This window comes from Pocillopora damicornis, chromosome 7 (genome assembly GCF_964200805.1).
Source record: "Pocillopora damicornis chromosome 7, jaPocDami1.2, whole genome shotgun sequence".
NCBI classification, from domain to species: Eukaryota; Metazoa; Cnidaria; class Anthozoa; order Scleractinia; family Pocilloporidae; genus Pocillopora; species Pocillopora damicornis.
The window spans coordinates 24,791,065-24,816,135 of NC_142676.1; the positions used below are offsets into that span (position 1 = coordinate 24,791,065).

At 36.1% G+C, this 25,071-nt stretch overlaps 6 protein-coding genes and 1 long non-coding RNA gene across 8 annotated transcripts; 3 read left to right on the forward strand and 4 right to left on the reverse strand.

The window, feature by feature from the left end:
- The first annotated feature begins 262 nt into the window (after nucleotides 1-262).
- Nucleotides 263-5,699, forward strand: LOC113667171 (protein phosphatase 1A). 2 transcript variants are annotated; one of them, XM_027182962.2, is made up of 6 exons: nucleotides 263-1,242; nucleotides 1,965-2,042; nucleotides 2,353-2,392; nucleotides 2,873-2,978; nucleotides 3,288-3,342; nucleotides 4,774-5,699. In XM_027182962.2, the coding sequence occupies exons 1-6, from the start codon at nucleotides 397-399 to the stop codon at nucleotides 4,780-4,782; spliced, it is 1,134 nt and encodes a 377-aa protein (XP_027038763.2). In that variant the 5' UTR covers nucleotides 263-396; the 3' UTR covers nucleotides 4,783-5,699. The 2 variants fall into 2 exon arrangements, with proteins under 2 accessions (XP_027038763.2, XP_089068629.1); XM_089212503.1 differs by having other exon boundaries at nucleotides 268-1,242; nucleotides 3,288-5,699.
- A 384-nt stretch (nucleotides 5,700-6,083) lies between these two features.
- Nucleotides 6,084-9,262, reverse strand: LOC113667172 (uncharacterized). Its single transcript, XR_003445862.2, has 2 exons — nucleotides 8,807-9,262; nucleotides 6,084-7,127 (listed from the first exon to the last, which is right to left on the reverse strand). It is a non-coding gene; the product is annotated as an uncharacterized LOC113667172 (long non-coding RNA).
- A 735-nt stretch (nucleotides 9,263-9,997) lies between these two features.
- On the reverse strand, nucleotides 9,998-11,439 carry LOC113667261 (uncharacterized). Its single transcript, XM_027183072.2, has 2 exons — nucleotides 11,131-11,439; nucleotides 9,998-10,891 (listed from the first exon to the last, which is right to left on the reverse strand). The coding sequence occupies exons 1-2, from the start codon at nucleotides 11,339-11,341 to the stop codon at nucleotides 10,776-10,778; spliced, it is 327 nt and encodes a 108-aa protein (XP_027038873.2). The 5' UTR covers nucleotides 11,342-11,439; the 3' UTR covers nucleotides 9,998-10,775.
- Nucleotides 11,440-11,443: 4 nt separating this feature from the next.
- Nucleotides 11,444-11,779, forward strand: LOC149043283 (uncharacterized protein C14orf119 homolog). Its single transcript, XM_089213718.1, has one exon. The coding sequence runs from the start codon at nucleotides 11,444-11,446 to the stop codon at nucleotides 11,777-11,779; it is 336 nt and encodes a 111-aa protein (XP_089069844.1).
- A 1,216-nt stretch (nucleotides 11,780-12,995) lies between these two features.
- Nucleotides 12,996-14,760, reverse strand: LOC113667260 (uncharacterized). Its single transcript, XM_027183070.2, has 2 exons — nucleotides 14,601-14,760; nucleotides 12,996-13,719 (listed from the first exon to the last, which is right to left on the reverse strand). The coding sequence occupies exons 1-2, from the start codon at nucleotides 14,718-14,720 to the stop codon at nucleotides 13,495-13,497; spliced, it is 345 nt and encodes a 114-aa protein (XP_027038871.1). The 5' UTR covers nucleotides 14,721-14,760; the 3' UTR covers nucleotides 12,996-13,494.
- Nucleotides 14,761-14,795: 35 nt separating this feature from the next.
- LOC113667259 (lactoylglutathione lyase) lies at nucleotides 14,796-18,548 on the forward strand. The gene is made up of 5 exons (XM_027183069.2): nucleotides 14,796-15,022; nucleotides 15,699-15,839; nucleotides 16,103-16,170; nucleotides 16,861-16,950; nucleotides 17,303-18,548. The coding sequence occupies exons 1-5, from the start codon at nucleotides 14,880-14,882 to the stop codon at nucleotides 17,404-17,406; spliced, it is 546 nt and encodes a 181-aa protein (XP_027038870.1). The 5' UTR covers nucleotides 14,796-14,879; the 3' UTR covers nucleotides 17,407-18,548.
- On the reverse strand, nucleotides 17,848-25,031 carry LOC113667258 (zinc transporter 6). Its single transcript, XM_027183068.2, has 16 exons — nucleotides 24,614-25,031; nucleotides 24,017-24,072; nucleotides 23,742-23,828; nucleotides 23,532-23,616; nucleotides 23,178-23,220; nucleotides 23,023-23,088; nucleotides 22,689-22,769; nucleotides 22,479-22,514; nucleotides 21,860-21,954; nucleotides 21,268-21,316; nucleotides 20,604-20,723; nucleotides 20,191-20,293; nucleotides 20,017-20,064; nucleotides 19,631-19,699; nucleotides 19,102-19,146; nucleotides 17,848-18,483 (listed from the first exon to the last, which is right to left on the reverse strand). The coding sequence occupies exons 1-16, from the start codon at nucleotides 24,813-24,815 to the stop codon at nucleotides 18,181-18,183; spliced, it is 1,488 nt and encodes a 495-aa protein (XP_027038869.2). The 5' UTR covers nucleotides 24,816-25,031; the 3' UTR covers nucleotides 17,848-18,180.
- Between the last annotated feature and the right edge of the window lie 40 nt (nucleotides 25,032-25,071).

A 25,071-nucleotide genomic window follows, 5' to 3' on the forward strand; every position in this document is an offset into this window, starting at 1 on the left:
TGAAACCAGCTATAGTCACAACAAATTGTGAGCTGATTTGTCTTTGTTTCTCAGGCTGTGATTGTTTGCAAAGTGATGCACATTGCATGAGTGCAGTTTGAAAGAAAGGGTCAAGTCCGTTGATTTGAGGCCGTTTTATTTTCGCTTTTGAGCCCTTCGTGGGATTTTGACTGATGTAGTAGTCATCAGAAGAGTGACAGTACATGACTGTTACACAACATGTTCAGATTTTTACCCATGCGTAGGCTTGGGGACAAATTACAAAGCATCCGAGTGGTGGCCTGGGAATAGTAACTTAAAAATCTGTTGCAACCAGCACTTTCCTAGAGATTTGTATGTTTGAACTTAAAAACACAATTTTGATGCGGTAGATGTGGCTGAAAGGACATTGTTTTGATGGGTGCATTTCTAGACAAACCAAAGACTGAAAAACTGACAAAGTCTGCGTCGGGAAATGGACTTCGCTATGGGCTGGCGTCTATGCAAGGCTGGCGTATTGAAATGGAAGATGCTCACACTGATATCACTGGCTTGAACCCGGAGCTTCAAGAATGGTCATTTTTTGGCATTTTTGACGGCCATGCAGGCTCAAATGCGAGTCTTTATTGTGCAGAGAATCTCCTAGGATGTGTTTTATCGAGCGATGATTTTAAATCGGCACTAAAAAACGGGCCATCTTCGCCTGACTTGGAGCAGCTTAAAAGCGGGATAAAGAAGGGATTTTTTGAGCTGGACAAAACGATGCGAGAACGCCCAGCCTGGATAAACGGGGATGACAAAAGTGGTACTACAGCCGTAACAATCATGATTACCCCTAAGCAATTTATCTTTGCCAACTGTGGAGACTCTAGGGCTATTTTATGTAGCAACGAGAAAGTGACTTTCCATACAGTCGATCACAAGCCATCCAACCCAGACGAGAAAAATCGCATTGAGAGGGCTGGGGGTAGTGTTATGATCCAAAGGGTAAACGGCTCTTTGGCAGTTTCTAGGGCTTTAGGAGATTTCGAGTACAAGATGGATAAAGTTTTAGATGCGGATAAACAACTAGTTTCGCCAGAGCCGGAGATTTCGGTGATTTCAAGACAAGATGATGTGGATGAGTTTATCGTGGTCGGCTGCGATGGTATCTGGGATGTGATGACTAACGAAGAAGTAGGAGATTACGTTCGCTCAAGAATGCTTCTTTCTGACGATTTAGAACTAATTTGCAGCGAGCTCCTCGACACCTGTCTAGCAAAGGTGAGATTGTCAGTTTTTATGTTGTTTTTGATCAGTTTTGTCGTCGGATTCACGTGGTTGTACACGTAATGTTAGGTAGTAACGGCAAATAAGCGTTTGTGTTAAAACAGTTAGCCTTAACTTTGTTAGGAAAGTTCTCCGTCGCATTAACTTGCAGACAGTCTGTTAATTGAAGTGATCTGAAATGTTTCATAAACAAGTGAGCTTTCTCAGCTGTTTTGAGCTTTTTAAACTAGAATATTTTAAAAGCCAGCTGCATAGTACGGATCGTATTGTTACAAATCCTACCATGTATTTTTCATGTGGATTGTACAGAAGATTTTACGGAGGCATAATTACCTAATATTTTCGTAGAGACAACAAAAATTTAGTAAAGTTATCTTTGATGTATTTGAAGCATAATTTTTTGAAGTTTTGCGTCGTTCACAACTCGTTAAGACATTCCCGGAAACTCTATGGCTTCAGATAAATAACGAGTGACTCTACCCTTAAATACCAGACCTCTAAGCACGTCTTTTCGCAAATAATTGTCTTGATGTTTACTGTTAAAATGTTTCCATGTGTTCCTTTGGTGGTTTTTTTTTTTTGGCTTATTGATAATCCATATCATTTCCAAACTGACTGGCACCTTTAGAGTCATTTATTTTACATGTTTTTCCGCAGTGTATTAGAATTTGAGGTTCCTTGGTGTAGCTCATTTTCACTTTCACTTAATTTCACAGGGAAGTCGTGATAACATGAGTGTGATTTTGGTCACTTTCCCTGGAGCACCTCGAGTTTCTGAGGATGCCATTAAACAGGTACTTCATGTTAGTACAGGTTATTTGTATTGTTGACTTTATGAACCTGACAACAATTAAATTGCACCACTTTTGAATTAGGGAAAAGACAAAGAATTGTGTTCTGGCACTATTTGCTAGAAAGGTGACAATCTTACAGTCATGTTTGAAAATCTTAATTGTAATAAGGATAGTGAGGGTCATTCTGCCATGTTTCCTGATATTTTTGAGGTTTGAATTTAAAAAGTATAACATTTTTTTTATCTAGGACTTAACATCACAACATAATATATCTCTTTGGGACTTTTCTCTTTTGTTTATTTATTTTTAGGAAGCAGCCCTTCATGCTGACATAGAGAAAAGAATAGAAGGTAGGTCCAGTTTAACAGTAGAAAGTACTGTGCATGTCAAAAAATATAACTTTGCTCTGTAAGTGTTGATAAAATTTACATGAGAAACCACATTCTTCACCATCCCTCATTTCCTGTGAGGTGTAGCCACTGAAAGTTTCTTAAAGGGTTGATCAGTAGTGAGGTCATATGGCTTTTGGCGGTTTAGGTTTTTCCTGGTTAATTGTGTGCACTAAGCTTCAGATGTAGAGTGGTTTCTTGACAAAAGTTGATTTACAATGTTCTCAAGTTAATTGAGAACATTACTATGTCATCTTTTCAGCCACCAACAAGAGAACTACCTTCATTCAAATTTTTTAAAAATGATCCAGCAAACAAACTTTTGTTAAAAGGGAGGATACAAAAGTTCCTGTTGTTGATTTATTTGTTGTCTAAAAAATTGACTCTAAAGTTTTTCTGTAGTAAGCTCAAAGTACATTTTTATTTGTTCTTCCACTTTAGTGATACTCCAAGAAAACCCTGGTGGGGTTGATTTGTATTACGCCATGCATTTATTATCCAGTGAGGACATTCCTTCCTTGCCCCCTGGGGGAGGACTCCAGGCTAAGTAAGTATTACCATGGTGATGCCCTCAGTATAATTAACTTCCAGTACATAACAATTTTTACAAGTAATACTCTCTGTATTTGTCTTGCATTTATTTCCACTTAGGGTTGGGTTGTTCTAAACATGATTAACGTAACCCAGGATTAGTGTAAATTTTTTATTTATTTTTTTAGCTTTGCAATGAGATTTTTCTATTATATTTTTCCCCATTAGTTTCAAGTCATATTGAGATAGAACCCAACAAAACCTTAGCCCATATCCCAGGTTTTTGGCTTACTATAAAGTTTTTGTTTTGACTTCCATTTTACAGGCAGATTTTTGTTCAGAAGACATTGGAAAAACTGTCAGCCAAACAGGAAAATGAGGTGAAAAACATCCAATCTCACTTTTCTATATTTATGGCTTAAGCCAATTTAAACTGTCTAACTTTTCAAATGCTGAACCTGATACCCTCCAGTTGATTAAATTATGCTGTGAAGAAGAACACAAAACTGGTGGATATAAATAAACAAATCAGCCGACAAACATGTGCAAATGTTTCTTAATTTATCTTATACAAAAATTAAACACCACTGGTTTCAACAAAGCTAATCAATTCCTGACTCCTTGTTGCCTGACCTCAGATGCCTGTGCTTTGTACTATACAGAGATCACAGTTGTCCAGGTTTGATATATTCCTGGTCTCATTTATTAACTTTAAACAGGGCCAAAAACATACTCTCATACTGATTAAACTTGAATGCTACAATTTGAGGAGCAGAACACACTGATTTTGATTTTTAAATCAATTATTTGGTTTAACCGAAACAGGGTTGTAACGTGGTAATTTGAACCAGGCTTATGTTTATTTTCTCTGTACTTTTAATATTCCTGGCAGGTGCTTTCACTGTGGTGCCAGGCCCAACAAATTTTTTCTGATTGTTATAGAGCATAGTGTTATTTCCCTTGTCATGACACCCTCTCATGTGTAGTAGAACATATGGAGAAGTATGCTCCCTGTTTGAAACCACATAATATTTATCCCCATGCCTCCATCCAAAAGCGGTAAAAAAATTATGACATCAAACAAGTATTGAGGTGCTGAACAATGGCTACTAGCCAACCTTTTACAAGTTGTCTTCAAATGTTTTAAAAATTTGACAGGGACACAGCTTTTCCTTCTTGTTCAGAACTGTGGCAGCATATCTATGATGTAAAAAAAATTCTCTCTCTTCTTTTTCACCTTTTGATAGTTTTTCTGGAACGATAATAAGCCGCATAAAGAGGCATTCCTTTACTCTAGTGTTCAGTAATATATCTAGAGCAGTAACTGTTTCTGACTCGTATGTTGAAGTTTTGTGTGTATGGTTAAGCTACTGAGCTGTTTTCAAAATGTGGGTGTGTTTTCCCGAATGTTAACTCGTTTAAAGACAATTTCAAACAGATAGCTTACTTGTTTGAATACCAAAGCACAAATAAAAGTAAATTTGTCCTTATGCTTTCGAATGACATGGAGAAAACTGTATGTTGTTTGGATTGTGCTTCTCCTTTAACCCTTTTTACCCAAACATCAGGATGCATATTCTCCGTACTGTTCTCTGTACATTTCCTAAGGTGCTTACAGGGAGAATTTGTAGAACAATCAAGTGCTACTTTAGTTGGTGATTATTTTCATTATTCTCATGACCTTGGTGTTTGATTCAGGGTTAATAATGTAATGAGAAATTAGATGTGAGTCACTCTTTGGAGTCAAAGGGTTAAGCTGTTTCTATAGTGATGATTAAGTTTTTTTTTTAACATTGACTGTGTTATTATAGGCAGAGTGATGGACCTTAAAAGCCTGGCTGAAGACAGTGTTCCAGAAGTGTTTACCTTAACTTGTAATATGTTTGGTTACAAATTGTTAAATAGACCTTGGTGTGGTTTTAGATAGATTCAACATCGTGTGTTTATATAACTTTTTGAGAATATAGATTTGATTAGTGTACCAAATTAAAGCAACCAGTGAGTGATGCCATAACATATATCCTTGCATGGAAGCATAATTATATTCTCCTTACTAAACAAAAATGTTTATTGTGTGGGAGAGTAGTATTGTAATGTGTTGCTCTGGTTGTTTACTACTTTGATTTTATTCTTGTCATGTCAACATTTGGAAAGAATTAAAAGGTTACTTGATTCATGATTGGGTTATGCATCTTGGCTAAAAATTGTATTTCTGTTTTACATGAAAGCCCGTTTTTTCTTCATTAACCCTTTTACACCACAGATCTGATAGACAGATCTGGCTGTAGGTGCTACTCAATTGTATGGTAAAAGGGAAATTTGATGTTACTTCTGTAAATTTTCTTCACCTGTTTGCTGGATATTGTATTGATGACGTATTAGTATTATAACTTCAAAGAACAAGTTGCATGTTTCCTGTTTTTGGGAGTAAAAATGGTTCAGTCAAGTGTGTTTTTCAAGTTCTCTGTAGTTCTGGAAATAGAAATTCAGTGTTACTGTCTTGCCAATCCTATAATATGTGATCCATAATAAACAAATTGTATACCACACCAACTCAAATAAGTAAATCAAAGGAGAGCTGTGAACAGTAATAATGAATTAGAGGATTAAGTAACAGTTAAGAGTACAGGTACTTCAAAAGTGTAGTTGTGTACAATTAATGACTCTCTCTCTTCCATAATGTTTCTTCATCTGCAATCAGAAGCCCTTATTAAACTTGATACCATTGTAAGGTTCATTCTGTATAAGTGTCCTGTGCATTCCAAGTGTTTACTTAATCCCATCACTAAGTTTAGCAAAGTCTTCATGCTGGGTTCTGTGGCTGGTCTCGGAACAGAAATCACATTCATGATTGATATCTAGTGTACAGTGCACCAGACATATGTAGCCTTCATATGACTTTGCCACAATTAATCTTTAGTATAAAATACGTTCTTGATAGTGGCATTAATTATATTCCTCAGGAATGAGTATTCTGATTGTTCTGGTGTTTGTTGTTCTGTAAGGATCATTGTCTTTGACTGTGACTGAGATTTTTTACAACCTGAGGGGAATGTTTTGAGGGAAAGTCTTTATTGGAAAGTCTTCATAAGAGCCCTTAAATGTGAGGATGACTTTGAAATTTTGACGTTGTTATTTTGTATTTAGTACTTCACCAAGTCGGAGAAAAGTTATTACACACATTCACCTTTTTTTTAAATGTCTTTTTTTTTGTTATGTCTTATTCATTATCTTGCAGACTTAGACCAATCAGAATCATTTTCATATGTACCCCATACTACAACAATACTCGCCGCGGATATAAGATCAGATTTGTTTGATCATAACTTCATAAAATAATTTATAACCCCATCTTCCTACTGCAACTTAAGCCAGACTCTCCACAGAAGATGTCTGCTTTCTTCAGATTCCTGTGTAATCCTGTGTGAATGTCCATCTTTAAGCTGTTGGCGTTTGTGTTCATGCGACGTCACAGCAGCCATTTTGTTGTCCTAAATAAAGTGTTCTAATAAAGTTGCGTAGCTGCTCACTATTTGAGTGACAACGTTCTGTAGGTGGTGTTTTTGGTCCTTGCTTTTAAGCTATATTTGCACGTTACAGTTAAGTGCAACAAAATATTAGCCCCATAAATGAGTTTGACGCTAACCTACCGAACCTGCAATGACAACTAATTCATCACTCGCAAGGTGATCTGGATGCGAACGAGTATTTTTTTTAGTATTTGTGATAGGTGTTATCTTAAGCATTTGTTCATACGTCTACGAAGAGATTTCTTGAAGGTTATGTAACTCCTATCATACAGTATGTGTCCTCTACATCAACAGGTTCGCATAGAAGCCACAAATTTACCGGAAGAACTAATCACCCAGTACCTTCGGTTAGAGAAATAATTTTGGTCCTGTTTTTTAAAGTACGTTTTCCGTCCATCTCTTCCGTAGCACACATAAAAATGCTCCATGAACTGTTCAGGCCCCACAGGCGAATGGAGGGCCTCTGTGAAGACATCAACTCCATGATAATGCGTCTTAGACACATAATGTTCACGATATGGGGCAAAAAGAGGGGCGTCCCAAGTCAGGGTCACGCTACATAACACCAACACAGCCAATAAGCATGGCAAATAGCCCCAGCCCCAGGCCTCCACCAGCATCCGTTCAGCTGAAAACTGAATATACATGGTATCGTTAATGGACTCTTTTCAACAAAATATTTTCTTGCATGAGAAAATTCCTCTACACAAGGAGTTTTTTCAAGTCTCCGATCCAAATATTTTCCCTAGCCGATAGGGCTATACTAAGTTCGGACGAGCGGAGTAATACAGGATATGATTTGTTTTGTTTCACCACGCGGTGTAATAGATTTTAATGAGAAGTCGCGCGCTACTCTCTCAACTAATCAGACGCAACATTAACTCGCATCAGCAAGTTTTGAAATCTCATTGAGAAATTTTCCTTTGTTCCGATTGGCCGTTTTAGTTCTTTATTTCCGTTCGGTCGACGCTCAACCGAAATGCGCCTTATCAACAGAAGACCCCAATTTGACTTATAGTGGTCAAACCGGCGATTCACACGGCATGTATGACATGTTGCTAGTTGTACCGAAAAGTTTTGAATATGTCTCCAGAAAATCCACATATAATGAAGAAGCGAAAATATATCTGTTTCCGAAGAACTTAACGCTGTCAGCAATTTAAGTAAATGTATGCCGATCTATCAATTGCAGACCATCAGTGACGTCATGATAGATTTCAATGATAGGAGTTTGTTTACGATCAACCTTGTCTTGAACCCAAATTTTTGAGTCAATTTTTGAGGCATGAAATTGTATCAATTCTATTTTAAGTATTTATGCTATTAATGTATTAAGAGACGGGAAAAGTCCTGAAGCGGTGAATTTTTCAACTTTACACACTGAAAAAAGATCGGAAAAAACTCTTAGACTATTGTGATGGCAATGTTTCGAGACATATTTATGAGAAAAAAATCATTCTAATATCGACATGGATGTCACTGGTGGGCGTTACAAATAGTCTTCGATCAAGAAACAACCTCCGGTCATTCAATAACTTTTTCATGTTTTTCTTTCTTTGTTAACGACGTTTCCTAGACGAACTTCTTCACGAGTTTTCAATGATTCGGGTACACGGTCTTGCTATGGTTTACCGCTTTATTTGATCAACTGCATCCATCTCATTTGGTATTTATTAGTTTCTAGTTTCTTGCAACGCAACTGGAACCCACTATCCATACAACTTCGTTTGGTCGACAAAATTGTAACTATAGTCCCAGGGTTTATTACAGTTTTAGTCAATCTTCAATCCGTAGAGGGAAATGTAAGGAAGTCACTGATCTAAATTTAAACCTTGAACTCACTTAGAGCTGTTTTACAAACGGAACTACAAAACTGCGTTAATTCATAATGGCGAATAAACAGAACTTGTTTGTCAACCGGCATCCAAGCATGTCATCAAAAATTCTCCGGCAAGGTAGAATATCGTGTTTTTCCTCAAACTCTGAAAATTCTCGCTCCGAGTGAAACCAGGAGCTTTAATGGAAAAAACTGTTACCAATAATGAAAACAAGCTTCTCACAACGTTACTTCTCAAACGCTAAACTTATTCTATGCGGTCGCTCTCTCAGATGATAGATGAGAATAATTTAATTTTTGGTTTTGGCGCACTAACTGACCGAAATTCCAAGATACTTTAAATGCCAATTCAAACTCGTATAGCGCTATGTTTTTTCACTTTAAAATTTTGGCTTCTCGAGCACCTGGCGTTGTTTGGAGATGTCGCGAAAATGAAAAATGAAGTTTACAGAAAAAAAAATCATATGTCCAACTGACCTTAGGACTGTTGATAATTAAGATGGTTGTCTTGACTGTGTGGAGACTCAAAAAGAGACAGACCGCAGAATACTCTCTCCAGATAAGACTAACAGCACGATCCAGTTATAAAAATAACACAAAGCGAATCGCAATGATAGGAAATGGAGCGATTAAACGCAAAGAAAAACCTTAAGCCAAGCTCTTACTCTACCAATCCGCTTTCAATGGCTTCTTTGTCTTCCTTAAAGGAGAGTTTCACTTGAAGAGATGGCTTTCAGCAAACAAACGCCGATGTAAAGTCGATGCTGGCGATAGTCTCTTAGCTCGCGCGCGTTGCTGTCAAACTTAAGCGAGTTCTGGTTTGTTTATAACCTGTCGCAAAATTATTGGTCGAGATTTCAGCGCGTAAGTGAGTTTCACTGGTGCAGTTCAAAACACCTGCTAGATGATATGAGACAAACACATGTATTGTATGTATTGAAAGATGCAAATTAAAGGAAAATTCTCAAATGATCTGTTTACTTGTTGACGTAAACAAAAAGTAGACTACAGACTATCGAGACTAATTGCGGTTCGTTCTTGTAGTGTTATAATAAACTGAATTCATGACTAATGGTGCAAGAGTACTGTACTATACAAATAATAGCTGCTTTATTTTTGGCGGTCTCATGGCAAATCGATCGTGCGTAGTCTAAACAACCAATGCGTTATAAAAAAATTTTGAAGATCTTGCACACTCAGTAATGTTCATGAAAAAGAATTTTAAAAAAATAATGATAATAAATTTAAAATATGGATAAAAAATTGGAAGCCGGTTTTTTTATATATAGTTTTAAAATTTATTAAGGTGATTAACGTAAAACACAAGATTTCGCACGTTATGAGAAGACGCCTATTGAGTGCAGTTCTATTATGCAAATTAGAAGAGACAACGTTCTGAGTTTTATTTGCGAAACAATTATTGATATAAAATAGACCTAGATCAAAAAAATTTTGCCCTGGTCTTTTTCGTAACAAAGGGAGTGTGGCTTCTTAGCCTTAATCAAGCACCCTTGATTCAAGAGGACAAAACAAGTCTCAGACTATCGGACAGACTATGAGGAGGGTAACGAACAAATACGCGGTCATCTTGCCATGTGACTAAAGGAGAGTCTCAATGGTGGGATTTTTTATAAGAAAATGGCCTTGGACAAGTCACAGAGGTGACAGTTTAGCTGGAAAAAGCATCTTTAGTTCACCTTGAACAACAAAATACATTGCAGGTTACATCATGCCTAAGGGAGAAATATACTTCTGAGACTGCACAATTTTTATCTCCAAAAAAGACACTTGTACCCTGTTTTGAGATTACTAAAAGTAAGTGAACCTTTTTAACAGTCTCAAAATGTACCAAACCTTTTGACAATGGGCGTGCTCATTTTAGAAATGACTCTGTTAGCTGGCCACACGCGCAGAAAATCATTCTGTTGATCACGAAATTTTAGCGCATAATTATTCAAACAGATCACCAACACCAACCATTTGTTGTGTTACAGGTCAGCGGCTAGGTGTGTCTGTAATCAAATCCACGCATATTTGAAAGCAATTGTCCATAGGATAGTTAACTAGAGCGCTTTTCGATTAAGTATCCTAAAACCAAGAGACTATAATCTCTTAGTAAAATCAAAACCAGGTAATTACAACAACCAATCAGAAGACTATAGTTGTTAGTCAGTATAAGGTAGCTGCCTAAAACGCAGGAAAACGCGAGTGCCCAAGTTACGATTGGTTGAGATAGTGGTCGTTCTCGAGGATTTAATTCTTCAAATGACATTCAATTCTTGACATGTTCCGTTAAAAAAAAAGCTTTATCTTCATATACTTTCATCCAATCAGAGTGCTATGTGCATAGCATACTCGATTGCATAAGTTGCCTTTTCTCCTCATGTTGCTTCTTCCCCTTCGAGGCCAGCTGTGCCAGTAAGACTACTACAAAATCCTCAACAAGCTATGTTCTTAACTTCTTCAACTGTGGTTCTTGTATCACTCCGTTTTGCTTTTCTGTGGTATCTAGATCTTCCAAGTCATCTTCGCTGTCATCCGGGTCATCGTCTTCAGTTGTTTCTGTATCACAAAACGGAAATTATGCATTGATATCAGTAACACGATGTGTGATAAAACTCCTTCACCCTTGTATCAACTGCAAGCTCGAGCAAAAAAAATCCCTAAGAGAGTTAGAGATAGTTGTAAATGGAGAGAGAGCTTCCTGCATCAACTGAAGGATTTTTATTTTCTCTCTCTGCACCTGGATGAGCTTGACGGTTTCGGTTAGAAGATGTTACTTAATCTAAAATTTTACTCACGGTTTTTGGAGGCCGGGTTTGTTTCTGATCTCTTTTCCTGTTCAATGATTTTCGTTAAACAAGAGTTAACATCTTGTTGAAGTTTCTTTAAGGAGTGGACTAGACTTTCAAAATCTTCCTTTCTTCCTTGAGAGTGTTGAGATGAGAGAAGCACATGTCTAAATTCTAAAACTTCACCCGTTCCCTTCGTCAATGAACCTACGACCGCCATTTTGGATATAAGTAGAACCCAGACTACGTCTTAGAGACTGTTGTAACTTCAAGGAACGCCTGTCCTGAATTGTTCCAGTTTCACCAAGATGCAACTCTGTGAATGGCCGCCTGCACGGAGAAAAAATCAACAGATGAAGAATTGAGAATTGTTTTGTCGTGGTTTAGCTGTTGGACAGAACATCAAAAGTATGAGTTCATGGATATCCTCGCCAATAAAGTCACTCCTAACAAACTGTCTTCATTAAATGACGCTTTGGAGTCTCTTTCGTTAGCAAGCCCAGATGTTTTTCATTGCCAGCTTCGAATGTTTAACATGTGGTTTTTGCAATGGACTGACCAGCAGAAGAACCTGTTTGTGAATGGTTTGGAGGAAATAGATTATCAATCTGTGCAATATTTTTATGAAAAAGTGTCTCAAACTGCACAACAGGAATAGGAAACGTTAGCTTTGTTACTCATTTTCCAAATCAAGTTTGGGAACTTGCTCGGCATGAAAAGCTTACATGGAAAATGTTGGAGAATCTAAATTTTCTTTGGCATTTTGGGAGGTTACAATTTAAGACTCTGGTTTATAACAGGAGAACTGAAAAAGATGTAAACTGTGTTGTAAATCATGGAAACAGAAGTCCATATCTGAGCATCAGTGACAAATTACCTCAGGTTTTTCTTTGAAATGCTACTAGAAGGTTGAAAACCTTTACCTGTATCTTCCATCAGTTTGTTTTCAGTGCTTTATTTGACAGTTAATATCTGGTAAAGACAAGGAAAATTTCTCCCTTGTGACTTCAAACAATGTTAAGAAAGGGCTAACCCTTTAATGCCTCAGCTGGATTAACATCTAATTTCTCCAAACAGTATCACCCTTGAATCTAACATTAAGTTCATGAGAATAAAAAAAATGATCACAAACTCAAGAAGTTCTTGATTGTAAGACAAATTCTCCTTGTAAGTAGCATAGAAAATGTATAGAATAAATTATGAAGAACTTTCCCTCTGATATAGTGTAAAAGTATAGTAACATGCAAAATTTACCTTTTAACGTAACTCTTAATCCAAGTGCAACTGAATTTTTCTTTATGTTATTTGTGAATGTTAAGATATCATTCCAGTTACAAATACAACTTTGAAACTGATGTAAACTTAAGATAAAACCTGTAAGATGAAAACCACTAAAAGTTTGTGTTTTTACTCAATACACCAACTGACTGAACTGATTTTATTCCCAGTTCACTAAGTGATTAACTTGTTACTTCTCCTTACATTATTTCCATATTCTCCAGCAACATGTGGTAAGTATATAAGAACTAACTAGCCAAGATATTTTTGTTGATGAAGTAACAAATTCTCCTCAGTATTTTTAGGGAAAAGTTGAGCAGCTAGAAGGGAGAATTACTCAACATAACCTAGGAGTGGGTTTAAACCCAGGCCTCCCTAATGACTCATTAGGTATGATTTGGCACCATTTCACAACCACAGCAAATATGCTAAGACCTGTGGCTGATTCAAGAGATGAACCCCTGTTAGTAAAAGGTTAATGTAACCTTCATCAATAAATTACAACAGTAGGGGATGATTTCATGAGTCAAACAAAGTTCACTTCATTAGATTTCAAGTCAAGATCATTTTGTGCCATAGTTTGTGAAAAACAGAAATGTGAGTAAACAATTCCATTTTTTATTCAACTCAATGTTTTTTTGCAATAATTTGACAAGTCTCATTGATAACACAATATAAGCGCAAGAGAAAAGATTTATTTACATATTTTCTATACTTTTATCTTGTGAACCTCCCCACAAATACTTCTCAGAAAGAATTTTTAATGTGCATTGACATGTTTTTTAACCATTTCTGATAGGAAAAGTAGAGAGTAACTCAGTACCTATCTTATTTCAGTCAAAAAAAATTTAGAAGCACTCTTCCACAAGCCTCTTGCTCTATGGAAAAGTTCTTTAGATTAGTGCACATTATGCCTAATGTGCCTGAAAAAAAATTTTCTTTTTCTAAATGGCAACCAGTATTCTTGCTGAATATTCCAGCAAGTAAGAGAGTAGATGGTATGGCCTAAACCTTTAGAGGAAGTCAACTTGTTTTAAATGACCAGAAAGTTACCACTTTCTTTATTATAGCAGTGGTAAACTTGGAAACTCTACTCTATTCCGTTGTGAACTCATTAGATTGTTTTTCTTTTAATTTTGCTTCTTTCTTCTGCTGCTGATCTTTCCTTTTTTGTTGTCTTTCCTGTACTTCCTTTAGCCCCATAACTTTCCAAGCTGGATTGCTGGAATTCATGTTTTCTTTAAGAACCATAAAAAACTGCTCATTTATTCTGTCTTGTGTTGCTAAAGCCTCAGGAGATGTTGCCTCATCTGGAAGTTTCTAGGAAACAAAAGTTCATACAAAGAGGGCTAATGTAAGTAAGTAAGGTCAGGAATGGAAATATGTTGTATGTGCTAATCATTTGTGTGTGGACAGAACTGTTCCATACAAAGAGACTTCTTTGGGAATACATTTCTTTGACTTCTTCTTCACCATTAGCCTGTGCTAGCCTTTCAGTCAGTGTTGATTTCAGAAAGAGAAGGGGGAGTAAATTGACAGGATTCCTTACCCCCAAAATTTTCTTTTGCTTTTCCCCCTATTTTGATCATACCCACAAATTGGGTGGCTGTCACAAACAAATTCACCATCATGAATGAAATCACGCAAATTGCAAAGGAAATCAGATGATTATTTCTATTAATTTCTGATCACTTTTAAGAGAATACAAGATAAACTAGGGGGAGTTGCTTTACATGTAGGCCCTAGGGGTAAGAGCTCTTTCTCTCCCTCATCCATCCCCTCTTCCCCACTCTAAAAAAAAAAAACGAAAAGGCAAGTCTCTAATGCCCTCAGGTATGGTATATTCAATAACCAACATGGATCTGTCATGGAAACCTGAGATTTGCGTTTATCATTATTACATGCTATTGACGTGGAATTCGACCTGCCTGCCAATGAGATAGCCAGTTACATAATAAAGCTTGTATAATCCACATTTCTTTGAAGGTGACCACTTCCAAAATCTCAGCCCTACAGGATTTCCAAATGAGATTTCGTACGTTTTCCTTATCTTCAAAACAATTTCAAGGTACTGCAAGATTCAAGTCTTAAATAGCGATGTCTTCTTGAAGAACTAAGATAGGGAAAGCTTAAGAAACTTTCAGGTCAGTTGTGTATTTGGCCATCCAAACGCGACAAAATAATAGTAATCAAAGAACTACCTTGAGCATATCTTCTTTGGTTGGTACAATAACTTTCATTAACATCCAAGCCAAGCCAGTACCACCGACCATAATTCCCGAACTTAGCAAAAATCGGTATAAACTGTCACTAATCGCCATATTTATAATACCCGTAATTCGAAAAGATGAAGCTAAGTAACCAGGCGTACAGATAATGTTGATTTCGGAAAAGGATTGGGTACTATTTGCCAGTCTCGATGTCAAAGGGCCACTGACTAAGCACTTTAAAATCTTTAAGTTTATGAATAACTACCAGAAATGGCGTTATCTGAAGAAGATATTAGTTCTTCCGTCACTGAACCAGACGAAAACACGAGGGGTTTCACTTTTCAGCAGACGATGATTCGGGTAAAAGATCCTAAAGTGTCGCTCGATTTCTACACACGTGTGATGGGCATGAGGTCAGTTTGTACCAATTTTTCATGGAGCCCATCTCTGTCTGCCTTTTTTGTCTTAATTATTCAAAGTAGCTCGTGCAATTTTTACGAATTAAGCTCGAAAGGTTTTGTTTGTAACATTTCTCTGCAGCTATCTCTCCGTGGATGTGGAAGAAGTGGAAGGGAAGAGGGCTCAGGGGCGGGGAAGGGAGGGGGGGTTGGAGGTTTTTCCGCAATTTCGGCTGAAGTATGTGTGCTTCTTGAAAGTCCTATCAAATTTCAGACCAAAGATAAGTGAATGGTGACCAATTTTAGACCTTCATCCATAAGGTTGTACAAATCTTGACCAAATTTCAGAATAAAAGGCTGCCCCACCCTTGGGAGAGCAGTGTAGAGATGTAACCTCCAGAATAGAGAGGCAAGGCCCTGCAAAACAAGTCTGAACTTTTTTGGGGGGTCACCCTCCCCTTCTTTGGGCATCACTAATTGTGCTCTAAAGCACAATTAATAATAATTATGCATTGGAAACAAGCCAGAGATAAATTCTTATTTCTCTAATTTCATTTAGGAAAGGTCTAAATTGGCTTTCATCTGGTAGATTTTGTGACTTTCATTGCAGATGGGGGGTTAAATTTGTATCTCAGGGGATGGACTACCAGCTATTGTTTGTTTTTTTTAATTTATTGTCCCTATTATATAGGCTTTTACAGAAGTATCACTTCCCAGAAATGAAGTTTTCCTTGTATTTTCTTGGATTTGAAGAAGCATCAGCCATTCCAGAAGATGCCGATGAGAGGACCAAGTGGCTTTGTGCTCAAAAAGCAACTTTAGAATTAACACAGTGAGTAAAAACTGTAATATATTTGTGATTTGATAAGTGATAGTAAAAAAATTTGCCTTACGTTAAAGTGGTAAGGAAAAGTACCTTCAGACTGCAGATGTTAAATTGGATGTTCCCAAGTAAATGTGACAAGTTTTGATGTTTGATTACAATGACAATATACTGCATATTTTCCTGTATGTTTTGTCACCGGTAATTTACAAGGCTCTTCTAAATTTAACTGAACTCCCTAGAGATTTTGAAACTCTTTTTTGTGTCAACAGTAACTGGGGAACAGAGAATGACCCTGATTTGAAATACCATAATGGAAACTCTGAACCAAAAGGATTTGGTGAGCATCCTTTCTTTTAAATTCTGTAGAAGGTAAAAGCAATTTTGAGAGAAAGTCTTGCACATGATCTATACAGCCCACATTCTTAGAGCTTTTCCTATTTTTGAAAGCATGTTTTGATCAGGAGTAATAATTATTTTCAAGTTGTCATTCAGGATTTCCAATTTCTTTGACAATTTGCTAGCACCCATTTAGACTCTAACATGAAGAGAGACACTGAGTGTCTTGCCAAAGAACACCACTAAAAGACATGCCCAGGCCTTGAACCCAAGCTTGGCAAACCAGATATCAGTGCACTAATCAAAGAAATCAAAGGCCAATACATCTTTGAGCCATTAATCCAATGACTTAATGTTACAAGATGTCAATGCCCTAATCAATGTGTCTTACTCCTATTAATCAAATGACTTAATTTTACACTGTCACATTTATGTTGACCATAGAGGTAACCTTGAATTCTAAATTATCCCTCAATGAAACTACATTGTTAATATAAATTTCACTTTCAGTGTTTCTTCTCGTCCAGTGGTCATAGAGTTAAAACAAATAAGCTGCCTCCTCAATGTAAAGTAGATCTTAGGAATGGACTCTGCTGAGTGTTGAAGGTTTAATCCACTCCAAAAATTAGCAGGTTGTAAAGCCTATATATACATAATGAGTTATTCTTTGTTCATCTTTTTCCCTTGTTAGGTCACATTGGTTTCACTGTGCCTGATGTGGACAAGGCCTGTGAGCGTTTTGAAAAGCTTGGGGTGAAATTTGTCAAAAAACCTAATGATGGTAAGCTTGTATGATGTTTGTTAAGTATGAAATATCTGCATTTTAGTTTGTAGACTGTTGATGTGTGGGAGGTAACTAGCTAAAGAATGGATAATCAGCTGATGATAAACAACAAAAGCTGACAGTAACTAAGTGATCTCTGTACTATCATCCTTGCATGGAGGCTTTAAACAGTATCTTTTTTAAATGCTTTAAGACAGGATTGTCTGATTGCTAAGGAAAGGTCTTCAGAGATTGAGAACTCATTTGAATTCATTCTAATACATTAATTTCTTTCCAATTGGGCTCAGTAGTCTCAATGATTTTGATTTATTTTAACACATTTACTTACTCTTCTTCTTTCTATCTGAAGGTAAAATGAAAGGAATTGCATTTGTTGAAGATCCTGATGGCTACTGGATTGAAATTCTCAATGGAGAAAATCTTCTCAGTGTCACCAAAGCTTTTGCTTCTTAGAAGCATTTCTGATGTTTTAAGATTCATCATTTTTGAAAACGTATACTCAACAACTGATCAGCAACAAACTGTCTTTAGAAACTTTAGAACCAAAGTATTTTCATCTAAAAAATAACAATAATGATCACTAACTTTGAAACTGTACAGATCTATAATAATTAAACTGCAAAATTCATGGTAAGACTGCTGAAAAAAAGGGCTGTGTTGTCTCCTTTGTAATTGTAAGTGTTTCTTTGAGCTTCTCTGTTAAGTTGTGTATATCCATAGCTTTTTCTTTAGTGGGAATAGACAATGTGTTCAATAAACACAGGAGATCATGGTATTCTCTAACTCCCATGAAAATCCCATTGCTAAGTTTCAATGACCTGAGCTGATGTTTATACAGACCTGGAGAATATTATTTGTTAATTTACATCAATCTTTTTTTTAGAAAACCAGCAATAGAGAAAACATAGAGTTTATTTGCATTTTTAGCCTCAACTGCTTTCAGTTATAATGACAGACTAATGATGTCAAAAAATAAATAAGGCTACTGACACTTCATTTAATTAGATCCTTACATTTAACTCTCACTAGTGCTCAATACCTAAATTCTCCTTACAATTTGATCAAATTTCAGTTAGAAAGACAAAGATAATATTGGAAATTTTTAACTCTGGGATGTTGCTTTGTTATTGATGCACAACAAATTCTCAGGATGGAGTGATGGAGGAATAAAATATTAACAGTTGGGAGAATTTGGTTCCAGATATTGAGATTGAATTTTGGTAACCATCATGATGTCTTGTGTGGAGAGATGGTCATGAAAGGAGTTGAAGCTTTGTTTGTAGCTGTCCTGTTGTCTGTTTTGGGTCTATCCAGTCCTCTTGTGACTGGTGGGGAGTTAGTTTTGTACAGCTGTGGACTGCTGTAGGGCCTTGTTAGCAGAGAGCTGCTAGGAGAACCAGCCACAGATGGTAGACTTGGAATGTTGACCTTTGTAGTACTTGACGGTCGTATCCAATCATCTTTGAATACTTGAATTGTTAAGTGTGTTACATGGCTAGATAACTTGTTTGTTACATGAGCTAGCACCATCTGTAAAATAAAACACAGAACAGAAAATATTAAAAAGTTTTAGAGCTGAGCAGTTCAGACTGAAACACAAAGGTTCATGTGTTAATTAATTTCAAGGCCTTGAGTACCTCAGTTCAAGATGACTTAAAATCTTGGTTCATGGTCATCATTATCATCATCATCATCATCATCATCATCATAACCAATAAATGAACTGACCCAAGGTTTTATTCCTAATTACCTATCCATTTAAATTTTGTAAAGTTTGAAATTTGCCACTGAGTTAATCTTCTCCATTCTTCCAACATCTTTATTCCATTTGGATTTGTTCTTCCCATTAATGCATTTTCTTCACTTTTGGCCCTGGTTGTTTGAAGGGTGGATAATGCTATAAGTTGGATAAATCTCTATCCAATGTATAGCGCAGTACCTTTAGTTAACACTTATTTACTGGATCCTGATTTATCAATTGGATAAGTTTATCTGCTCTTTGAACAACTGGGCTCTGTACCATAATTCTTTGGCCAGTCATGTTGAAGGAAAGGTTACTCTTCACACAAAAAAATTTAAAATATTCTGATCTTCCTTTTTTGCTATTTTCATGTAATTTGGAAAGAATACTTTAACATTTGTCCTTACCTGTTCACTAGCATCTCTTCTTACTCTGACATGCAAGGAACCAGCCTATAAAAGGTTGACAGCAAAATGATAATCATCATCATAATTAAAAACCACAATCTGAAATCTTACTCAACACAAGAAGACTATTAACAATATCATTTACAACCCCAAATTTTCCAAATACACTGTAACAATTGTGAGACATAATACATACATCAAACTGTATGATCATTGTACAGGAATGAGCCACATGTTGCCCTACGTTTGGTCTGTAAGTCAACAACTCAGATGTCTTCAGGTTAATGGTTCGGTGAACGTGTTTACTTTCCATTTAATCAAAATTTAACTTTCTATATTGTAATGTCTCCTTAAAGGCCCACATTATGTCATTTGTTGCATCAGACTCTGTGAAAGAAACTGATTTTGAGGGCAATTATTGGAAGCTGACTGCATTTTCATATCACCATAGAAACCTGCTATTTTTTTCCAAGAAATTTCAGTGAGAAAAAGGCATTATGGAGACAGTAAAGTGTTTGATGCATCTCACCATTCTTCCAAATGAAACTGTCCAGAAGTGCTCATTTCTAAATTCCAACACACCATCTAGGGTAGATGCCTGCAATAACAGGAAATAAAGCTTATTGATTCTTTCTCAGTAATTCATATACTTGATGTTTTCGGGAGAAAAGCACAACAGTTATCTAAGAAGAATTCTGAGATCACTGACCAAGCCATTACCAGTGGGAAAATTTCATGCCACCAAATATGACAGGTTATGTGGCACATAGAATGTATTAGAACCTAAACACACTCACATCCCAAATGAGGATGATGAGGATTTTTATTTTGATGAATGGCTACTACTTTTCTTGCAAAAATTAAAATTGAAACCTTGTGAAGCAGACATGGTAATTTCTGTTAAACCTTTCTTACCTCACGCAGACACTTGTCTATCTGATTCATGATATCAATAGGGCAAGTCTGTGATATATAAAAATAAGAGGAAATGAAAACTGGCTCATTAACTATTAATCATTATAATAAATGACAGTATTCAGGTTATAGAAATTATCATATACAACTGCCATGAGACACAAAGCCTACTACCTGTAGAAGAATCTGTCCACTGTATATGCTGAGTGGTAACATGGTTGCCCACATCATAAATGCTGTTACTATCGCACAAAAGCTGTCAGCAATGAAGGATTGACTGGTAAAGAAAACAAAAAATTGTTGATGTGATTACTTGATTAGTAATATTCAAGTGAATAACAAATCTCACATTTCATTTAGCAGAGTATTATAAAATGTAGTAGTAATTAAAAACTATTTTAAAGATTTGACAAGACTTGTAGGTTGTCAACACAAAGAAGAGCTTGCAGGAAGTATGCATCAACACTGCACACTTGGTTGTATAATAAAAAATAACAACTTTTTTGATGAATTGATGATTTCCAATACTGAAAATCATTCACTTTTAATTTTTAAATAGATGTGAAAAGAATACCAAGCACTCTTACTTGTAGTTGATTAAAAAATCAGTTGTTAAAACTAACGCTGCTCCTGCCACACCTAGCAGAGCTATAGGGTTGAATCGCTGCACAAGGACTTTGCCCAAGAATGGTGCAAACCCACAAATACTGCAACACAACAATTCATAAACTCAGAGGTTTAACAAAGCCAGCTACATCCCTTCACAATTTGAAAAATAAAAATAGACAAACAGGCCCTCTAATTACCTTCTTTTCCATTTAAAATTCAGGTAAATACAATACATCTTTTTCTCCATTACTGAAATCAGGTAGGGAATGGAGTGAGATAGAAATTCAATCCCTCAGAGTCACAGGGTGTTCATGAGCATTAGAAGTAAGAGAATTCTTGGGCTATTAGGCAGAAGTCTGTGGATGAATTTCAATGGTGCATTGGAGCAATTTTTCATTCAGATGCAAAAAAATTTTCTCAAAATACTTTACTTATTCTCTTGAGAATACATTTCACAATGAGAACCCAGGAGACAGGGACTGCAATTCCACTGATGTTATTGCCAGAAGCTTTGGCTGAAGAGGAGGTCAGTTGTTCTCTAGCTCTCAGATTTCTCAGATATGAAAATTTTGTCACAGCATTTTCACTCAAATATTTCCACATGCTTGTCACTGTACACAACTAAGCAGATGGCCAACTCACCTGTGACCAAAATCATTCACTGCATCCTGCAACCAATTTGATGAAGCAGCTAAAACAAAAAAACAAAGAAGACTTGAGCCCAAATTTTAAGAGAATGGCATCAAAGATAATCATATTTAAATAGACACAACATTATAAAAGCCAGAAATCAATGAAAATAGGGCAGCTTAATTTGAGGTGGAACACTCATTAGATGAATCAAGGCAAGGAATTATTAATTGGAAATCATTAGATGCCAAAGAAGTCAAAACATGTGCTCAAGTAAAGGAGACCAAGCTTCTCCATAAAAAATTATCATCTGATTGATCTTTCTAATTGTCAAATTAGAGCTCCAAGCTCAATATTTTCCAAAGTTGTCTTTTCACAACCTCAACTCACAGTCTAAAGGTTTAATACTCATACACCCTTGAAAATATTGACAAATTTTGGCAACTTAAGCTGCAAATTTTGCCACTGAAATTTGTGTCCTACTCACTGTGGTGACCAAATAGGTTGCAGCTTAGAGCATTGGGAAATTATTGTTCTGTGCCACCAACATATCCCTGCTTGGCATCAAGTTTTCAAACTTTAATGTTCATGTTTTGAAAGTTACCTTTAGACACTAGACTGAAGGGCTTATTAGTGACACCATAAGTCACAAGTAAGTGTAAGAACAACCCAACTGACGTGACAGGAAGAAGATTATCTCTGGCAAAAGAAATAGAGAAAAAAATCAGTAAAAAGAAATACTGACAATTTTATGTATTAAGTTACTAAATTTGTCAGTGGTAGCCACAGAGAAATATGCCCAGTTCAAAGTAAGGATAAGCATTTGAAAACAGGAATGGTAGACGAGTGGGAAAAGGAAACAGAAAGGGAAGAAAAAGGATGGAACTCTTCTCCTGTAGATGTTATGTTCATGACTTAAGACATTTCCAATGTTTTAACAAATACAGACACTCAATGGAAGTAAATATATTGAAAATATTGTTTTATGAATTTTACAAATTTTCTCAAGAATTTTATCAAAAACCATTTATCACAGCAGTGTTGTAAAAGCAAATGAAAGTTCCATCTTTTGAAGCTCATAAATAATTTTATATTATCTTTGTTTAGATCACTTTGCACAAAAACAAAAGGCAAGAAAATTTGTGGTATGGGATAATTTTTATCTTACTCATGAGGAGAGGGAACAACAAGAACAGGGCAGTAACAGTATGTACTGAACTTACGTCATAACTTCTGGAGGCATTAACAACCTTTCAGTGCTAGGAAATAATATCAGTAAACAATGGATTACACAAAAATTTGAAAGTTTTCTGATTTTAAGTTATCAAAAGGACAGGAGCTTCTGACAAGTGCAGATGCAAAAGCATTTCAACTTCTGGAGATGGAGCTCTAGAAAACTGAACATTACGACAATTGAAAAAAATTATGCTTACCTTTCTTTAACAATAAATAGAGCTCCAAACATCACAAGCACTGTGGTAGTAAATACTGCCAACACTTCAAATCTCTCATAACTAGGAAGTGAAAATAATGAAAGCCAGAAAGCTTCGACATGTCTTAAATGATTGAGTGCAAAGTGGTTATACTGGAAAACGAATTTGGTTTTAAATCAAACAGTATTTCCAAGTTGACATTTTCTTGTATTTTTTATCACCTTACTGCCTAAGAATATATCGACCACTGAATGAGACAAGACTGTTGTACACAAAAACTCAGTTCATATCTTCTGGTTTCTAACTGCTATTTAACACTGACAAAGACTCTTACCCAAATGAAAAAGTTGTGGATGGTTTCTGAAGTGACACCCAAAGTGATAAAAGGCATGTTAAAAGACTAGAAAGGAAAATAACAATGTTAAGCAGCAAAGAACTTTAAAAGTAAGAAAAATGATTGTTTTAAAGTGTTGTTTTTCAATACCATACCTTAGTAAATCAAATATTGTCAGGTAGCTAAATGATGTGAGAGCTGAAAGAAAACCAAAAAAATTTTATAATATTAAACATATAATTATTTTGAAGATAAATTAAAGGAAGTAAGTGGATAGGAAAAAAAAACAGTGTTGTGTCACTGTTAAACAATCAGTCCAACACAGAAACAAATTTCAGGACCTCCTCAAAAGCAAACTGACCTTTCTTCATATCACAACCATAAATGATAGGCTTTTGAACAATCAGAGCATGATAGTATCAGTTATTCTATGATAGCTCAAACACTGGCTGTGCTAATCAAAACTGCACAAACCAATGATCCTGTTTTTGAATAAATGTTGATATTACCTAAACTATTTGTTGATCCACTGTAAACAAAGAGTCCAAAAGAACAAAGAGCATTTAAAATAATCATCCAGAAGATCCTCCATCCCTGTTAAAGAAATAATCAGAAATAAGTTCTTAATACACAAGCAGCCTTGTAGCCTTCACTAGCATTTGATAAACCAAAAGAAAAATTAAATTGTTGTTGTCACTAATAAACTTATTTGATTTTACCTGTCTCTCAGCAAGAACACTCTGTAGTTCCCTTCTGACTCTTTTCATAATTGGCTGGGATCTTTGTGGAAATGGCTTTATAGCACTCTAAAAAGTAATTTTATGGGACAGATTAGTCCCATGAGAATTAATGCATGATTACCTCTCTGCTAGCAAAGCAGGACATTTCAGAATTCCTCAAAGCACAAAATTTACACAATTCATCCTTGTGTTAGCCAATGAAGACAACACAAATAAGAGAAATATTAAGAGGAAAATAATAATTGGAAACTTACTGACAATGTCACCCGTTCCTCGTCATTCAGTGTCCCTCTCATCCGCAAACTTTTTGCTGTAAACCATTCAAGGCATGAGAAAAAGAACAGTTACACTACTTTCACATGATTTTTCACAAGATTACTTTTTATTACTGTGGTAGTTTTATGAATGAAAAAATGATACCCTTTATACAGTAACAACAATTTTATTAAACTATAGTTTCTTAAGAATTCAGTATACCCCATAACTGTTCAAACACAAAGCCATGGTCCCAAAGGCTTCTGTTGTTTTTGCCATTTTTTTTTCCAACCAGAACTGTCTGCATAACTAAGTGTGGGGCCGTGTGGGAATCTTGTTTGGTTTCTAACCAGGTGCTTTTTTCCTTGCAAACCTAGCAAATATAAATCATGCTACCCTAGCTGTACAAACGTTATATTAATAGACAAGTTTAGGTAAGATTTCTGAACAGCCCCTGTACTTTAGCCATAATCCACTTTTTTGCCTAAGTTCTCTTTATCCAAGAACTGTATTTATTATAGAGTATGGGCAGTGCAGAAATTTAACCCGATTGTATTATGTGATGCTTGTGTAAATCATGCCACAAGTGATCATACCTCTTTCTAGAGCAGTCAAGCCAGCTTTAAGAACATCTTGGTTCATCAATTGGCTGTTACCAGTTTCTGGAATATCTATGGCAACTTGTCGAACCTCTGACTGTTTTTTAGGAAGATATCTAAGCAGTCTCTCCGTTCCTATGCTTGGTGTGGCAGCTGCAGTCGCACTGTTATATGACGGAAGTTTTTGTGAGCTATCCATTTTTATTGAATCGCTCACTGCACCAATATATCTCTCTCCTTTTTATAAAAGTCTATACGCAACCTTTAACTGTTACAGATATCATATTCCTCTGTAAAGTGTCGCCTTCAGGTCCAAGACGAACACGAAAAATGCTTTAAGTTGATTCTAAACAATCATGTTTGAAAGACAGAAGCAGCCATGTTATTGAGCCTGCGACACGTATGTAGATCCCAGTCATCTCGTCCACAGTAATTAGTTCAAAATGAGGACTGGG

What these genes read in the sequence shown, in the direction of transcription:
- LOC113667260 (XM_027183070.2), bottom strand. Translation starts at nt 14,720, where the DNA reads ATGGCGATTAGTGACAGTTTATACCGATTTTTGCTAAGTTCGGGAATT. An exon ending in CCAAAGAAGATATGCTCAAG is followed by an intron (nt 13,720 to 14,600) that starts GTAGTTCTTTGA and finishes TTTGTTTCCTAG; the next exon opens with AAACTTCCAGATGAGGCAAC.
- LOC113667171 (XM_089212503.1), top strand. Translation starts at nt 397, where the DNA reads ATGGGTGCATTTCTAGACAAACCAAAGACTGAAAAACTGACAAAGTCT. An exon ending in CATAGAGAAAAGAATAGAAG is followed by an intron (nt 2,393 to 2,872) that starts GTAGGTCCAGTT and finishes CTTCCACTTTAG; the next exon opens with TGATACTCCAAGAAAACCCT. An exon ending in GGGGGAGGACTCCAGGCTAA is followed by an intron (nt 2,979 to 3,287) that starts GTAAGTATTACC and finishes TCCATTTTACAG; the next exon opens with GCAGATTTTTGTTCAGAAGA.
- LOC113667261 (XM_027183072.2), bottom strand. Translation starts at nt 11,341, where the DNA reads ATGGCGGTCGTAGGTTCATTGACGAAGGGAACGGGTGAAGTTTTAGAA. An exon ending in AAACCCGGCCTCCAAAAACC is followed by an intron (nt 10,892 to 11,130) that starts GTGAGTAAAATT and finishes TTTGTGATACAG; the next exon opens with AAACAACTGAAGACGATGAC.
- LOC149043283 (XM_089213718.1), top strand. Translation starts at nt 11,444, where the DNA reads ATGGCCGCCTGCACGGAGAAAAAATCAACAGATGAAGAATTGAGAATT.
- LOC113667258 (XM_027183068.2), bottom strand. Translation starts at nt 24,815, where the DNA reads ATGGATAGCTCACAAAAACTTCCGTCATATAACAGTGCGACTGCAGCT. An exon ending in ATGCCTCCAGAAGTTATGAC is followed by an intron (nt 21,955 to 22,478) that starts GTAAGTTCAGTA and finishes TTCTTTTGCCAG; the next exon opens with AGATAATCTTCTTCCTGTCA. An exon ending in GTGGACAGATTCTTCTACAG is followed by an intron (nt 20,065 to 20,190) that starts GTAGTAGGCTTT and finishes TATATATCACAG; the next exon opens with ACTTGCCCTATTGATATCAT.
- LOC113667259 (XM_027183069.2), top strand. Translation starts at nt 14,880, where the DNA reads ATGGCGTTATCTGAAGAAGATATTAGTTCTTCCGTCACTGAACCAGAC. An exon ending in ACACGTGTGATGGGCATGAG is followed by an intron (nt 15,023 to 15,698) that starts GTCAGTTTGTAC and finishes CCTATTATATAG; the next exon opens with GCTTTTACAGAAGTATCACT. An exon ending in GCAACTTTAGAATTAACACA is followed by an intron (nt 15,840 to 16,102) that starts GTGAGTAAAAAC and finishes TTGTGTCAACAG; the next exon opens with TAACTGGGGAACAGAGAATG.